This window comes from Engraulis encrasicolus, chromosome 18 (genome assembly GCF_034702125.1).
Source record: "Engraulis encrasicolus isolate BLACKSEA-1 chromosome 18, IST_EnEncr_1.0, whole genome shotgun sequence".
Lineage (NCBI taxonomy): Eukaryota > Metazoa > Chordata > Actinopteri > Clupeiformes > Engraulidae > Engraulis > Engraulis encrasicolus.
In genome coordinates this window covers 43,213,324-43,229,579 of record NC_085874.1, presented here as the reverse complement: position 1 = coordinate 43,229,579, position 16,256 = coordinate 43,213,324, and the positions used below count along the sequence as shown (strand labels likewise).

Sequence of the window (16,256 nt, the reverse complement as noted above, 5' to 3'; positions counted from 1 at the left end):
CTCCTCTTCAGCTCACCCCACAGGTTCTCAATGGGTTTGAGGTCAGGGGACTGAGATGGCAATGGGAGGAGCTTGATTTTGTGTCTGGTGAACCATTTCTGTGTAGATTTGGCCATATGTTTAGGGTCATTGTCTTGCTGAAAGACCCAGTGACGACCCAGCTTCAGCTTTCGGGCAGAGGGCAACAGATTTTGATTTAAAATGTCCTGGTATTTCAAAGCATTCATGATGCCATGCACCCTAACAAGGTTCCCAGGGCCTTTGGAAGCGAAACAGCCCACAGCATCACTGACCCACCCCCATACTTCACAGTGGGTATGAGGTGCTTTTCAGCATGCGCATCTTTCGTGGTACGCCAGACCCACTTAGAGTGTTTGTTGCCAAAAAGCTCAATCTTGGTCTCATCTGACCAAAGCACACGGTCCCAGTTGAAGCCCCAATACCGCTTGGCGAACTCCAGACGCTTGCGTTTATGATTGTGAGTGAGGAAAGGTTTTCTCCGTGCATGCCTCCCAAACAGCTTGTTGGCGTGTAGACAGCGCCTGATGGTTGATTTGGAGACTTTGTGACCCCAGGATGCTACCATTTGTTGTAATTCTGTAACAGTGAGCTTTGGAGATCTTTTGATTTCTCTTACCATCCTCCTCACTGTGCGTGGTGGCAAAATAAACTTGGGTCCTCGTCCAGGCTTGTTTACCACTGTTCCAGTTGTTTTGAACTTCTTAATTATTCCTCTCACAGTGGATATGGGCAGCTGCAGTTGAGTGGCAATCTTCTTGTAGCCTCTGCCTGACCTGTGAAGGTCGACGCACATCTGCCTCACTTGTATGCTGTGTTCCTTTGTCTTTCCCATGTTTAAGAGTGGATAAGAGAAATGGCCTCGGTGTCACGTCATATTTATACCCCAGGGAAACAGGAAGTGATGAATTACTAATTAAATGTTCCTACATACTCTGGTAAACTTTGTAAACTACTGTAGAAATGACAGAAATGCTTCAACTATATTTATTTCCTGGGAATTGTTAAGGGTGCCAATAATTGTGGAACAGGTGATTTAATGAAAAATAATTATTTTTTAGTCAGGGATTTTTAAATTTTCTTACAATTCATTTGAGTTGAAGGCTACATTTTCCTACAATTTTCAGTGTGACAGTATTCTTCTGCAATAAACACTGAATTTATTTTAAGGCTTAACACATCTCAACCAGGGGTGCCAATAATTATGGAGGGCACTGTAAATGTATTATTTCCTCTCTAGTTCAAACATCTTTCTTTGGAATTCGAAACAACTTTGCTAGACTCCAACTGCTAGACTCAAAAAGTTTTCCCCTCAGAACGGGATACGAAAAAATCTAATTTGTGTCTATTTTTTTTTTTCTTCAACAGAATACAAACCAGCTGTCCTAGTGGTGTTCCACCATACCTTTGACAAAGACTATGTTATCCCAGACACTGGCCGGTTTACTACGGAGAGGAAGATTCCGACGGTGGACTGCCTGTTCAGTGACAGTGGCCTCCTAGCCACTCCTCAACATGATGGGGCCGTTGAGAACATGCTCACCCACCTGAAACCGTTTCAGGGTAACAAGAGGGTACGTTTCGATTTTGCAACTAGTGCAATATTTTCTAGTATGGCCCAAGTACAGTCTTTTTGCAGCAAAAAAAAAAACAAATCTGGAAATTCAAAGTGGTGGACTATGGAGAAGATCAACCCTTTCATGTAGGTTGACTGCAATTTTCCCAGTCATAATGAATACTTGGTGGTGGTAACTAAGCATTCATGAAAAAGGTAACATTAGTGAATGGGTAACATGAAGTCTGGAAATAAACAACTAAAAATCTTACACAGTGCACCTTTAAGACAACTCGACAGCTATGGCAGATCACATTTCCCCTTAGCCTGGCATGACCCGCCCATGATACATCTTTTCATTCGTATTCATAACTTTACTTTCTTCTGATAATATTTTTTGGGGGAAATTTTGAGAAGTTATTTTTCATCTCTATTAAATGGAAATGTAATTGTGTCTTGCATATAGCATAGAAGAGCCTAGGGCTGCACAATTAATCGTCAGTAATCGAAAATCGTGATATAATCGTGAAATCGAAGTTGTGATTTCAATCGTGATTTAATTGTGGCAATAGTGACCTACCTTCGAAAGCGTCCTTGAAGCCAGAACATACTGACAGGCTGGTGTTTCTGGCCAGAAATCTGTTCCCCTAAGTTTCATGCTATTGACCTTTTACATAATTATTACAATTCATTTTATTTTGCTCATCCCTTATATAATTCATTCTTTGTTAAGTTATATTTCATTTTGTTATAATATTTACAAAATTCAGCAAAAATCAATGATCTTGATTAATAATCGTGATTAGGATTTTGACCCAAATAATCGTGATTATGATTTCTTCCATAACGGTGCAGCCCTAGAAGAGCCTTCCCTCTGCAAAAACAAGTGTATGCTGCATGCATCCAGGGCTTTGTGCCAGTGTGTTCACACTTTGCCAGAATTTTGCACACTGCCCAAATTTTGCACTCTGCCCTCGACAAACACACCGAGTGTGTCTTAATATGCGACCTTGCCTCCTCTACTTGCCTCCTCCATTTGCTTCTCGTCATGATGACATCACTAAAAACAGCATTATATTTCAATATCTTGCAAAAGCTCAATTGTAGAGTCTTTTTCTCATTTGCAATTGGGATGGTGAATGAAAAACAGTCCCTCAAAAGTTGTTGTGGCTAGGCTGACAGCTGGGAAACTTTATCGTTCTCTCTTCGGAGGAGGGGCCAGGAGGCGGGAAGAGGAGACAAGTGCAAGTGGAGGAGGCAAGGTTGCATATTAAGACGCACTCACTGACTCGATCATGGAAGCAAGTAGCCTGGCAAGCCAGACTAATTGTGAGATTAGTTGTGGATATTTAGTCTGGCCCCGATCAATGAGACATCGGAAGATTGTTGATGGGAACAAGCCGTTGTTTTTCAAACTGTGTCTGTGCCTTTTGGCTAACGCTTTGTCGTCACTGCCTCAAAACCCTGTTCGCTTCGCATCCAAAGATTCAAAACAAATCAAATCGTATCTTCTGCGTTGTAATTGGTCTGCCAGATTCAGGGCATGGGACATTGTCCAAGGCTAGACTCACTCGCAGCCAGGCAAAAATAATTTTGGGCGCTGGCGGGTGGGGCTAGTTTACTAGGCTAGGAAGCAATTAGGCAACAGTAGAGAACTGATTGCAATAGAATGGATGAAAACACAATATAACACCATACACATTATAGTAACAACACATTTTTGTGGAGTCTTTGTTTTCCATGATATTTATTTTAGGTGGATCAGAAGAGTTTCTATGTTCTGGTAACTCATCTGCATAAATGTACACTGTTGAATCACTCCAGATTATATTAATCTGTCAGATAGGCCTGAATTGTTTTTATTTTTTCTGGTCTGCTTTTTGCTTCACAGGGACGACACGTGTAACCTCAGAGCACAACCAATCCCAACTGGGGCCAGAGGCGATTCCAGAGTCAGCTGGGGCCCCAAGCGAAAATTCAAAAGAGAACATTCACAACAAATTGCTACGAGTGTAGTTTAAAATCTTAGCTGTTATTCATAATTTACAGGTTCGGGGGCCCCCCAAGCAGCTGCCTGCGTAGCCTGATGACAAGCTGCGCCTCTGACTGGACAACTGAGACTCGCCAATGCTACTAAGAGAGAATAGATATTTATGATAAAAAATATCACATTTTATTATTTTCACGTTTATGTGGTTACTGCACACTGATTTACTGAGTTTTGTTTAGAGTAAACTATGTTCAAAATGTATCATCGACGACATGTTTTCTTCTTTGGAATTGCCTGGTTTGTCATTTAAAGAAACCTGCATTTGCAGATGATGTGTTTTATTTATAAGCTATAGGATGATGATGAGGAGGAGGAATCAGCCTACTCAACTTCTAAATGGATAAAACAAACAATATGTTTATTCACAAAGAAAGGTTTTAAATATGACAATGTTATAAAATGTGGTTTTGCCCCCTCAAAGTGTCTATACGCTAATATTATTAAGTATTATTTACTCAACTCAAAAGGGCCTATGCTACTCCTTAGATAATCTTCTAGATGCTCAATGCAGTCAAAATGTACAATTAAAGTGTCTGCTACAGCCTAAAGTATATGTAATGTAAGTTCTTTTAAAAGAAAATCATTTCACATTACATAGTCTGAAAGGAACAGTCCACCCTTTTTTGATTTTCACATATCTGCTGTATTTCCAAACATTATTCATGAATGTGTATATTTTCTTCTCAGTATTTTCGGTACTTTGATTGATTGGTATCCAAATTAGTAGCATAGTTAAGCATAATCATTGGAAGTAAGTGGGAGCGTTAGCATCAAGCCACACGTGATCACATGGTAGGATTAAGTAGCCGTTTCACACTCTGGTGAATTTTACATAAATTTTAAAGTAGTTTATAACATTCAATGATGTTTTGTTTGCTCCCATAGACTTGGATTGCTATGCTTAATTTGGCTATAATGTTAAACTAGGTAATGCAAACACGTAGACGAAGAATATGTATTTTCATATTTTACTGGGACTTAACTACATATGAGCAATTTCTTGAAATGAGGTGGACTGTTCCTTTAACAGTAAGCCTTATAACCATTAAAAAAAAAAAAAAATCCACACAACAAACCTTTAAACAAATAATCTTTGGCACATTCATAGGACAACCCATACATTTAGGAAATCTTCCAGGTTGGACTTTTCTATCTCTGTTCAGCCAACACAGCAGGGAAACCTTTCAGAGCAGACTGGAGGGTGCTACTCAAAGCTATGATGATGCATTTTAGATGAGCCAAATGGACTGCATTTATAGAGTGTTTTCCTTCTCCATTGAGCGATATGCATTCAGTTTGATTGTGAATAGGGTGCTGAATAAGTTACCACCATTCTCACTGCCTTACCCATAATGTAAGCTAAATTTAGTATGGTAGGCCTAACCCACACCATAGACACACAGTACTTTTTTATTTAGCAGTAGGGCCAACACATGAGTGTTTACCACAACTCTGCAACGTTGACTTAACACTGCCACATTTACTGTGCATAGCCTACAGTAAAGGCCAGTGGTTCTCAAACTTTTTGTGTGAAGTACCACCTGAGAACATATTGAGCTCTCCGAGTACCACTGAGACAACCAACATTAGAATATCGCGGCGAAGGCCTTCCATATTCACTTTTGCCAGTCCATACAGGAGAGGTTCATAACGGCATGAACAGCTACGGTCACATTCAGTGCAAGTTTGTTTTTACATTTCTTGCTTGCCTAGCATTATTCTGCATTATGTTTTCAGATTCATACAATTCAATATTACAAAATGTGAGACCAAAGACACATTTTCAACTGCAACAACTTGATCAGCCTTCAAATCAATGCACAAAAAATTAATTCTTCCAAGTACCACCAGAGATGTCTCAAGTACCACCAGTGGTACACGTACCACAGTTTGAGCACCACTGGTATAGTACATGTAGACTACATGTATACAGAGACCTGTACATAAATACTGTAGCCTACATGCCTCACATTGGCTACTGCCACTGTTGATCTGTCGCCCAGGAATTTTCTCTCCCCATTCATCCAATAGCATACGCCATCTAGTCTGACGTCATCAGGAAAAAAACACACACTTTCACTTTCTGTTCGAGACTTCATTTGAGTTCACATCACATGGACGAGAAGATATAGGTCAATAGCATTCTGTTTGAAAGGTTGGTTATCTTTACATCTTAAAAATTAATGCGAATAGAAGGCTACTGAGCTTTTATGAGCTGCGCATTGGCCTATGGTTATTTTAAAATATAGGCCTATTTACGCAAAGCGACGAATGGCTTGCGTAAACAATAGCGTGCTTGTCTCCACAGGATGCCGAAAAAGAAGCTGAAAGCATTTGTAATTGAACACGGCCAAACACTGAACTCAAGACAGCAGTTTGTGGAACATCTGTCCAAACGATTGAAGGAAGTTACGACCGAAGATCACTGCGATGTTATGCTTGCAATCTGCCCCATCGTTTCCGGAGTGGGTACGGACATCGAAGCTGCCATGAAAGCTTTTGAAGGTAGTAGGCAGTAATTGGAAATTTATTAACCCTTGTAGGCTAAGGTGTTCTTTTAGACCCGAGAGCACTAGCTCAATCCGATATCTTGAGTTCACTCCTTATCTTTCTATCTAGTCTATCTCTCACTCTCAAAAACACAGAAATTCACAAATAGTATAAAAGACAGGAGGGTGAACTGGAGTATGCTCCCCCTTGTATCTTTCAACAACAACAAAAAATCTATAGGCCTAGGCCCGAACACCTTATCAGGCTGTGCATTGTGTTAATTTTTCTTGGTATTGTTTGGGAAACCAGTCAATAATGTGGCAATCTTCATTGTTTCCTCCTTCCTTTTGTAGATATTTCTCCCAAAAAGCCCATCATTCTAGTAGTGCTGCATCATACATTTGACAGAGATTATGTGGTACCAGATTGCAGCAGATATGTAGGAGACAGCGTGGAATTGATAGTAAATGGTCTGTTCCATGAAGATCACGGACTCCTCAAGAACTGTGATGTGAACACACAGGCCATAAATCAGACATTGGAGAAACTGATGAAGTTACAGGTATGCTATGCAGCAGAGGATTGGGAATTGCCTGGTTTGTCATTTAAAGAAATCTGCATTTGCAGATGATGTGTTTTATTTTTAATCTATATGATTATGATGATGAGGAATTACTTAACTTCTAAATGGATAAAACAAACAATATGTTATTCACAAAGAAAGGTTTTAAATATCACAATGTTATAAAATATGTTTTTTTTCTCAAATCCAGACATGGTGAAATGGCTTTTATTCATTGTGCTGCAAAATGCTGGAAACAGTTTCCTGTCCAACTTAGAACTGCCCCAACAGTATCTTGATTTAAAAAGAAATATTAAAAACAGCTTTATTCTCATCTACTTGTCACGATAGTTATCTAATATCTATACCACACAGTTTTTCTTCTCTCTTCTTTTCCTTTTCTCTGTAGCACATTGAATGACAGTTATGTGCTGTATGATGATGTGCTATACAAATAATTTTGATTGATTTGATTGATTGATAGAAAAAAAGAAATCCCCTCGAGAACGTGAAGCTTCCACACATGCCTTTCGGAATTAAGTGAGTTGCTCTTAAAATCTGAAGGACTGCTCTTTAATTAGAGGGTTTAGGTATGCTCTTTCTAACTGTCCATATTATGTACATAAACATAAACATTGGTGTGATTGTGTCCTCAGGAGGGCGAAACCGAAGCTGAAAGGGTTTGTAATTGAAAGTGGTAAAACACTCGACTCAGGACAGCAGTTTGTGGGACGTCTGTCGTACCGTTTGGAGGAAGTTAAGGCAGTTGATGAGTATGACATCATACTTGGAGTGTGCCCCATTGTTTCTCGAGTGGGAACGGACATCGAAGCGGCAATGAAAGTTTTTGAAGGTAGTATGCTGCCATTAGTTATTCCACAATGTGTCTTTTAAGACATTTGTTTTTCTTGTTATCTGATAACCTGAATGAGAATCTTCTCAGACACCTTGTTATTGGTTGGTAAAAACAGTTATCATGTCTACTTGACACGTCTCATTCATTGTTTCTTCATTTTTTTGTAGATAAATGTCCCACTACAAAGCACTTCATCCTGCTGGTGCTCCATCATACATTTGACAGAGATTATGTGATACCAGATTGCAGCAGATATGTAGGAGACCGCGTGTCATTCACAGTACATGCCCTGTTCCATGAAGACCACGGACTCCTCAAGAACTGCGATGTGAACACAAAGGCAATAAATCAGACATTGGAGAAACTAAAGGAGTTTCAGGTATGTTGCCTGTCCTGGTTGCCTGTCCTGCAGTTTTTGTCAGTACTCTGACTGGGTAAGTTTGTGTGTGTTAATTGTACTGTACATGATGGGAGACGTACCATTGCATTACAGTGGTTTTAGAGTTAGTTGTGTTTTTCTCCAAACAGAAAGAGAATATGAAGAAGGATGACCAGAAACAACATAAATCCCCAAAGACGGTAAATTATTCTCCTGTGAATTTCCCGCCTGTGCATGAAGTATTTCTTATCTATTTTGAGATCTATTCTAAGTACATTTACAGGTATGTATTAAAGCAGGACAGGTTGTCTGTATTGTTTCCAGAATAACATAAACGGTTCATAATGGTCCTTCTCACTGAGAAATCAAGAGATATGTCTAATTTCAGGAGGGGGGCTAAAAAGATCGTTCTCAACTGTATCTCATTTTGGAAAAGAGCTCCTCATATATAAGATATATTTTTGTCATTCAAATATAGGTTCATGACATCATGACATATATATTGGTTGTAGTCTTACTCTAGCACTCCAATAAATTGAAGCTTTTGAAAACTTGACCATATTAAGAACACTTCATGTTTGCAAATGATAGAGGGGTTAACATTGTCCTATACATCCGAATTCACTTGAAATAGACCCAGAAGACATGGGGAAACTGTTCTTTGCTTATAGAAGTAAACAGTTTCCTTCTTTTTGAAAATAATACAGACTTGCACATCCTGTGCTACAGTGGACAATGGGCCCTCCAACTTGTGTTAGTGCTTACTTCAAAAGTCAGCCTCCATGATGGCATGGGGTGCAGTAGTGCATTGCTTAAGCTGTTCTCACTCATCTGTAGAGTTAGATACAGTGTTGAATGATATATATTGGTTTTAAACAGCATAAAAAGCTATGCATGCATTATATTTTTATAACGGGCATCTTAAATTTTTGCCGCATAGTAAGCACAAATTGCATTCTCTACCCAATCATTTCCAACTTGGGGCCCACTTGAAATTTTCACAGAGGTTCGGGTCCCACCTCTGACCCAATAAACAATAAAACCAAAATAAACCAACAGCAACACACACAAAAGTACGATATTGATTTTTAGAAAATTATTTCAAGGCCCACTTGGAATACCTTCAGGGCCCACCAGTTTGAGAATCACTGATCTACTATGTTTTAACAGTTAAGCTCCATCATACGGACCAGCAGGTGATACAATGGCCGGCCTTTGGGTCAAAACCTGTCTCACTGTAAGCACTACAGATAGGAAAACATGGAAAAACATGGCGAAGAATACTTCAATAATACTTAAATATTATTAATAATAATATTTAAACTGTTGAAATCATGTCCAAGATAGGAATCAACACTGTTTTTTAATATAAAATCATCTCATCAGTTAGTGTAATTAACTGTTAAGTGTTGTCCGTTGTTTTGCTTTTGATCTTATTCAACATTTGCTGCCTTTTATTCTCCCCATCCCCACTCTTTTGACAAGTGTTCTTTTTCATATTCATGAAAATCCCCCAAAACTACTAATAGTTTAGTAGTTTAGTACTGTGCACCTTTAAGGCAATTTGTTAATACTAAACAAAATACTGTCATTTTCAAGACATCTGATTCCTATATAGTATTAACAATTTACCAGTGTCCCAACTTCACTGGAGTTGGGGTGTAAGTACGCTGAGGGTTCTTTACAGTATGCAGACTCTCGTCCTCACTTGCCTCCTTGTGGCCTGGTGATGATGTCACAGACAACAGAATTGTATCTTTAATGTCTTTTTCTCATTTGCAATCGGTATGATGAATGAAGAATATTCCCCCAATAGTTGTTGTGGCTAGGCTGACAGCAGGGAAACATTATTGTTTTCTCTGCGGAGGCGGGGCGTCAGCGAAACGTGAGGCCACAAGCACAGACCGAGGACAGGAGTCCTCATATTGGAATGCACCCTTACTGTTTAAAGTTGTGTATGCCTACTGTATGCCAAGGGAGAAGTGCCATTACTACTGCTACACACACAGTTGTGTGGTTTTCGGACAAGATACAGAAGATTGAGCAGAGACCAGATAAAACGGATTGTAGGCTAACATTTTTGTCCTGTGAATATCTGTGCATTAAGTATTTGTGTATTGGCAAGTATTTGTATCAGAAAGTTGCATGTTCAAACCCCATTTTGACCCAGACTGTATTTCAGATTTTATCATTAGCTAAGTTAGAACAGCATGCATGTTTTTGTTTTTGTTTTTTTTAACTAAAACTGCTAACCTCTGGCCCAGAAGTCAAGCCCACTTTTAGCATTTTCTGCAAGAATGCAGTCTAGTTTAATATTTATAATAGTTAGTGTTATTAAATATATTTCAAGACAAGACAGGAAATTAGCAACACAGCTGTCCTACAGGCTTGAAAATAGACCTTGGGCCTGCACTATGAAGCTGTGTTACTGTGCTGTCAGGGTGTCTTGATCATGCGTGACATACAGTAACTCTGTATGGCCACCATCCTACACCGTGCACCTTTAAGGCAATTGGGGGTAGGTAGCCTGTCAAGCCAGACGTTAATTCCCTATTCACATACAGCAGTGCCAGCGGCAGGCTGTCATCATGTTTTATTGTATGTAGGGCACGTTAGTGAATTCAGTGTGTTGGTGCGACGCCTTTTGAAGTTAAGGCGTGCTCCTCCATGCAACAGTAAAGCGCTTTCATGCACTTTTGACACGTGACGAGGTTTGCGCAGTTTTCCTGTCGTGTCAGCGGTTTTGTTTTGCCACGGCACATTTCTGTTACGAAACGCAAATATGCTCTGCTGTGCCCTAATCAAAACCATCCCTAAACCTGTCTGTCAGTCAAGGAATGTTTCTGCTGCTTTACTTTTGCCAAGAACAGTGACATTAGGCAAATGTCTAGCTAAATTGTGCCTAAACCAAAACCATCCCTAACCCTAACCTGTAACAGGGCGTTGTGGAGCACGGCTTAACTTGCAAAGGCGTATTGGACACAAGCGATAGTGGGTTCAAATCCGTGTGTCATCTATACGCAATGCATGATGACATGTTGTCAGCGGGGGGTCTTGAGTGTGTATTGAATTGTTGGCCTCTGAGCTACTGTATCATGGAATCCTTCAGCATCAGGGGAAAACTGCCTGCATGCTTGCTAATTGGTAACTAATGATACTATAAAATACACTTCATTCTTTTATAAAAACTACAACAAATGTAATATAGTAATATAACATAGTTTAATATAATAACACAGAACATTACAGGTCAAATTTTTGCTGCTTCTTCATTTTATATTACTTAAAGGAACACTCCTGCCAATTTCAATATGCTGTTGTATTGCTCACGCTACCCTTGACTTGTCAGTACCCGGTGACACTGCAGTTTTTGGCTCAGCCCTTTCTGAGATATGAGCTATTCTAATGGGGGCAACTTTTGTTTACATTTCAAAAAAACATTTTTATTTATTCCCAAAAACATCCAAAAGGTTGTGCAACATCAGCAGACAGCTAGCAAACAGCGATACCTTTTGGGAAAATATTTGGAGTAGGTCTATGTTCATTTAAAAAAAATGTAAACAAAAGTTGCCCCCATTAGAATAGCTCATATCTCGGAAAGGGCTGAGCCAAAAACTGCGGCGTCACCGGGTACTGACAAGTCAAGGGTAGCGTGAGCAATACAACAGCATATTGAAATTGACAGGAGTGTTCCTTTAACGGTGGACCAGAGCCACTTTGCATGGTCTTATAGCTATTTCCCTGCATCCTTTCTTCTTCATTTTTAAATAATATTAACTTTGTCTTATATCCTTGACATGATATTTCTGATGGCTGTGATATGTGGATTCATGTTGATTGACTTCCTCATAGAATATTGCACAGGCCCCCAGCAACACTGAAACCACTAAACTAGGCAAGTCTGTAATTTATATATCACTGATTCTTGAGAAAGTGGCTAAAACAGGTTGTAATGTTGACCGAAAAAAACTAAGTGAATTACAAAATTATATGGCATATCCTCGTAGACTAAGGTCTTGGCTTTTCAGAAATGCACAAGGCCAATCTCCCCATTTTGTATTTTTTTCAGAAATCAGGCTTTTCTCCGATCATACCTTGTTTTTTGTCAACACCGTCAGACACAATTAAAAGTAATTAAAATTGTATTGATTTGTTTGCATATGTATCTGGAGTTTTTAAGTGATTATGTGTATTTTTTGGTTCACACATATGCCTTTAAATGTTGAAAATTCACTTTTGTTCTATTTTAATACTGTTTCATGTGTTCTGATTTCAAATTATGCACCGTCATACGATGCTTACTTAACGCCTAAATAGAACAAAAAAAATTTATAATAAATATTCGTGTAGGCTTAAATTGGCTATTACTTTAATAATTCAACAACTCCTAAGGAAAGTGTTGTAAGCACATTCATTTAAAATGTCCAAAACTCCTTCTTACGGTGGTGACTTTTGAACTGACGGTGGTGACAGTAATCTGAGAGTGGTGAAAGTGGCCTAATTAGTACCTGCATTTAGCAAAATAAATAGCCCTCTCAAGTCAATGGCATCTAGCATAAACACTTTTTGTGTGTGCACAGTATGTTTGTGCATGTGTTTTTTCTTCATTAGTTAGATTCTCTAGGAAGTAGGCCACTGGTTCTTGAAAATGTGGCAAAAACAGGTTTTAAGTTGTTCAAATCCAAAATGTAGAGGTGTATTATCATAGATGTAGGTCTTGGCTGTGCAGTGAATGTATTGGCCAAGCTCCCCATGTTTAACATTTTTCATAAAATGGGCTCTTTCTTGTTTTGTCAACAGCGGCAGACAGAATTAGAAGTAAAAGCATATGTTTGCTGTATTAAAGTGAATTACTTTAACAATTGAACATAACTGTAGATACTTATTGTATGCATATTCTTAAAACATGTCAAAAACACGTAAAACATGTGTTTTTTGGTGAACTCCATCAGATGTCACCACCGTCAGGTTTTCTGACAAAAAAACTCCAAATGCACCTCAGTGGTGGCTAGAGTATCATTTTGGATCACAATTATTACTAACATGCCTAATAATATTTCATTAACCAGCACAATTTAGTGAAATATGGAACAAGATGATGAGTGGAACAAAATCTGACGGTGGTGACATCTGACGGTGTGAGACAAAAAAACACTCTTTTACATATTATGCATTGTTTGTTCACATTAGCCATTTCATTTTCGCTCTGTTTCTTGGGTGCTTCATACCTTTTCTGAGAAAGTATATATTAATTAACATTAATGTAATATAATACCATTAAAACCCCCGACGGTGTTGACAGTTTATGGTTGGGACAGTACCAGTGTCCAAACAAATTAACAAATTGAGGACAAAATAGTAAACTTACAGGAGCTTCAGTAGAGCTAAAGGTTTGAAAAGGGGTCCTCAGTAATGAAAATTACCTTGTGCATACCTGATTTTATTGTCTTTTAGAAAAATCTGACGGTGGTGACCAATATGGTGGACACATTTTGAGCAATCAGAAAACAATAGTAAATATTGTTTTACATGCACTATGTGCACATCTGTAGAACCACTTTAATATGGTCTTCCACATCATGGTGATATTGTTCAATTCTGTTAGTGATTTTTGTATTTTAAGTCAATTGAAATGATGATGCTAGTCCTTGGGACAGGCGTTTTTACAGGGTGTGGACAGGTTTATAGCCATGAAAAGTAATAAAATTACACTTAAATATTTCAAACAACTGTGTATTTGTGTAACAGACCCTTTGGTCATTACCTGGATTCGTTTTGTTCGTGAAAATTTAGTTGATTTTCAACAGAATTAGCATTTTACTGCAGGGACATGTTTTTGCCAAACTTTCAAGAATCAGTGATATACAATGTCATTAGTGCCAAAAACATACAACACACTTCAGAAACAGTTGGTAAAATGCTGTTATCCCATTATGAAAGTGTTCAGTGTGCCATTTGCTTCACTGAGCTAATACCCATTTTTACTGTTTAAGTACGTATAGTGGCTGTATGCTTTTATGACAAGGCTGTATAATACTATGAAATCATGTATACTTGTGTGCCCTTTCAAAATGTTCACCCAAATGATACAGTTTAAAACAGGGGTGGGAACCGTTTTCATTCGAGGGGCCACTTAAAGTTCATTCGAGGGCCGTAAAAGTCCTCTGAGGACCGTACTATGAACACAAACCATGATTTCTTTAGACCTATATTGAAGGCAGTCATCTGAAAAACAGACCCCACCTTCTCTAGGTCCCCCGAATATAGCATAATTGTAATGTAAATGTAATTTCTAAGATTCCTTTACAAAATATGTCACATTTCATGTTAAGATGCATAACATTAAAATCATATCGGTGGCCGGATAAAATGGCCTTTAGGGCTGTTAACGGCCCTCGAGACATAGGATCCCCACCCCTGGTTTAAAGGCATTCATACCTACTTGAAATGAAATATACCATACTGTACATCACATGTGGTTCTTAACCTTTTTTTCTTAACGCACGCCCTTACCTGTGCCCAAGACAAGTCGCACACACCCAACTCAAGCGTCTAAACATATATACACACTAAAAAATATATTTTCGTGATTAATTACAATGATTCTTGCTTGAGACCTTAATAAATACCTTATGCCTTTACATGGGGTCCAAAACATGTTTTGATTTGATTTTGACTTGGCCTATTTATACTGTTCGCTTGCAGAATTTTGGTCACAACCTCAACACAAACAAAATTCCGTGCACCCCCTGAAATCTCTGGCGCACCTCCAGGGGGTGCTCGCACCCCAGGTTAACCCTATCCAGACTGGGGGGGGGCTAAAAGTGCCCGCACCAACTTTGATGTCGTATAATTCCTTAACGACTTAAGCTATGACTACGAAACTTTGTGACTTTTCCTAACATTTAGTTGGCTACAGTTAGGTACCGAAAGATTAGGTTTATCATTTTTTCTGTTGCCATGGCAACGGTTTTCTGACAGGTATGTCTGACCAAAAATCACTTAACCATATCTATGACGCCATATATTTTCATATTTTTTTGTTATTTCCATTAGCATCAGACAACTTTGTGAGTATTTAAGTGGTTTGAAGCATAAAATCATTAAAATTTAAGTGCATTACCTAAATTTGTTGGAAAATCCATTATGGCGAGATTTTGGACATAATAACATAATGATGTCATAATGACGTCATAATAATAGATAATTACACAAAAATTATGTCATTCATAGATGTCCATATGTAGATCATCTCCCCCAAGTTTCGTAGTCATACTGTAGTCCGTTCATGAGTTATGAGGGGGGGGTCAAAAGAGCCCCCCCCCAGGCCCAGGAATGCCAAAAAAGCCCAGTCTGAATAGGGTTAAGAACCACTGCTGTACATCTATGTACATTTTTCACTTCAAAGAAAACTTTTTCTAAACACATTGTCTTAAATTCCCTCTCATTGTTCTAAGATTTGTAAATAGTTTTGGTAATATAATCATGAATCACTAGAAAACAAGAGCGGTCTAATCTAATTTACTGTCAAAGAATTGGGAGAAATATTGTGTATCTTTACACACAGTATACTCTATCTCAACGTCTGATTTCCTTTGTATCTGTAATGGCGTTAAATTAACTATTTAATATTTCCAATGCCTTTTTAGGCAGTAAGGTCATACCTCCTGACTTCTCTAGTGGAGATTCTGTGTATGCTGTGTATGGCTCTGCATCAGCGCCACAATTAGTCTCAGTGGAGTCCTTTAAGCAGCTCAGCATTGCTGCCTCCAGTCAAAGCTCTGGGATTGGGACAACTGAGGAGAGTAGAGGAGCTGCTGGAGATGGAGAAACCAAGGAAGAGCTCACAGCAGGACAACAGAAGTCATCCTTAAGGGAAACAGGTAAGTGTACCTTGCTATTGTATTCATTTTACTAGCTTCGGCTTCAGGCTGTTACTTTAGATCAGTACAGAATCACTCGGCTAGCATTTTATGCTAATAGCTATGCATTTATACTGTCCTATAGGCAGTAAGGGCATACCTCCGGACTTCTCTGGAGGAGATTCTGCACATGGCTCTGCATCAGCGCCACAATTAGTCTCAGTGGAGTCCTTTAAGCAGCTCAGCATTGCTGCCTCTACTCAAGGCTCTGGGGTTAGCACAACTGAGGAGAGTAGAGGAGCTGCTGGAGATGGAGAAGCCAAGAGTAAAAAGCTCAATCCAGGACAACACAAGTCATCATTAAACAAAACAGGTTAATTTACATTGCTTTGGTATTTCATTTTTCTCACTTCAGGAAATAAATTCATATTAGTATTACATAATCACTCAAAAGCGTTGCAATTTGTATTTTCTGTGATATTTT

The 16,256-nt window shown here is 38.8% G+C and overlaps 1 protein-coding gene across 1 annotated transcript in view; it reads left to right on the top strand.

Moving 5' to 3' along the window:
- The first annotated feature begins 5,716 nt into the window (after window positions 1-5,716).
- LOC134468257 (uncharacterized) overlaps window positions 5,717-16,256 on the top strand; it is a 65,213-nt gene continuing 54,673 nt past the window's right edge. The window contains exons 1-7 of the mRNA XM_063222200.1: window positions 5,717-5,778; window positions 5,932-6,128; window positions 6,467-6,675; window positions 7,160-7,215; window positions 7,332-7,528; window positions 7,699-7,910; window positions 8,060-8,110. Of these exons, the coding sequence (XP_063078270.1) occupies window positions 5,933-6,128; window positions 6,467-6,675; window positions 7,160-7,215; window positions 7,332-7,528; window positions 7,699-7,910; window positions 8,060-8,110 (921 nt within the window). The 5' untranslated portion in view covers window positions 5,717-5,778; window position 5,932. The remainder of the gene's footprint in view (window positions 5,779-5,931; window positions 6,129-6,466; window positions 6,676-7,159; window positions 7,216-7,331; window positions 7,529-7,698; window positions 7,911-8,059; window positions 8,111-16,256) is intronic.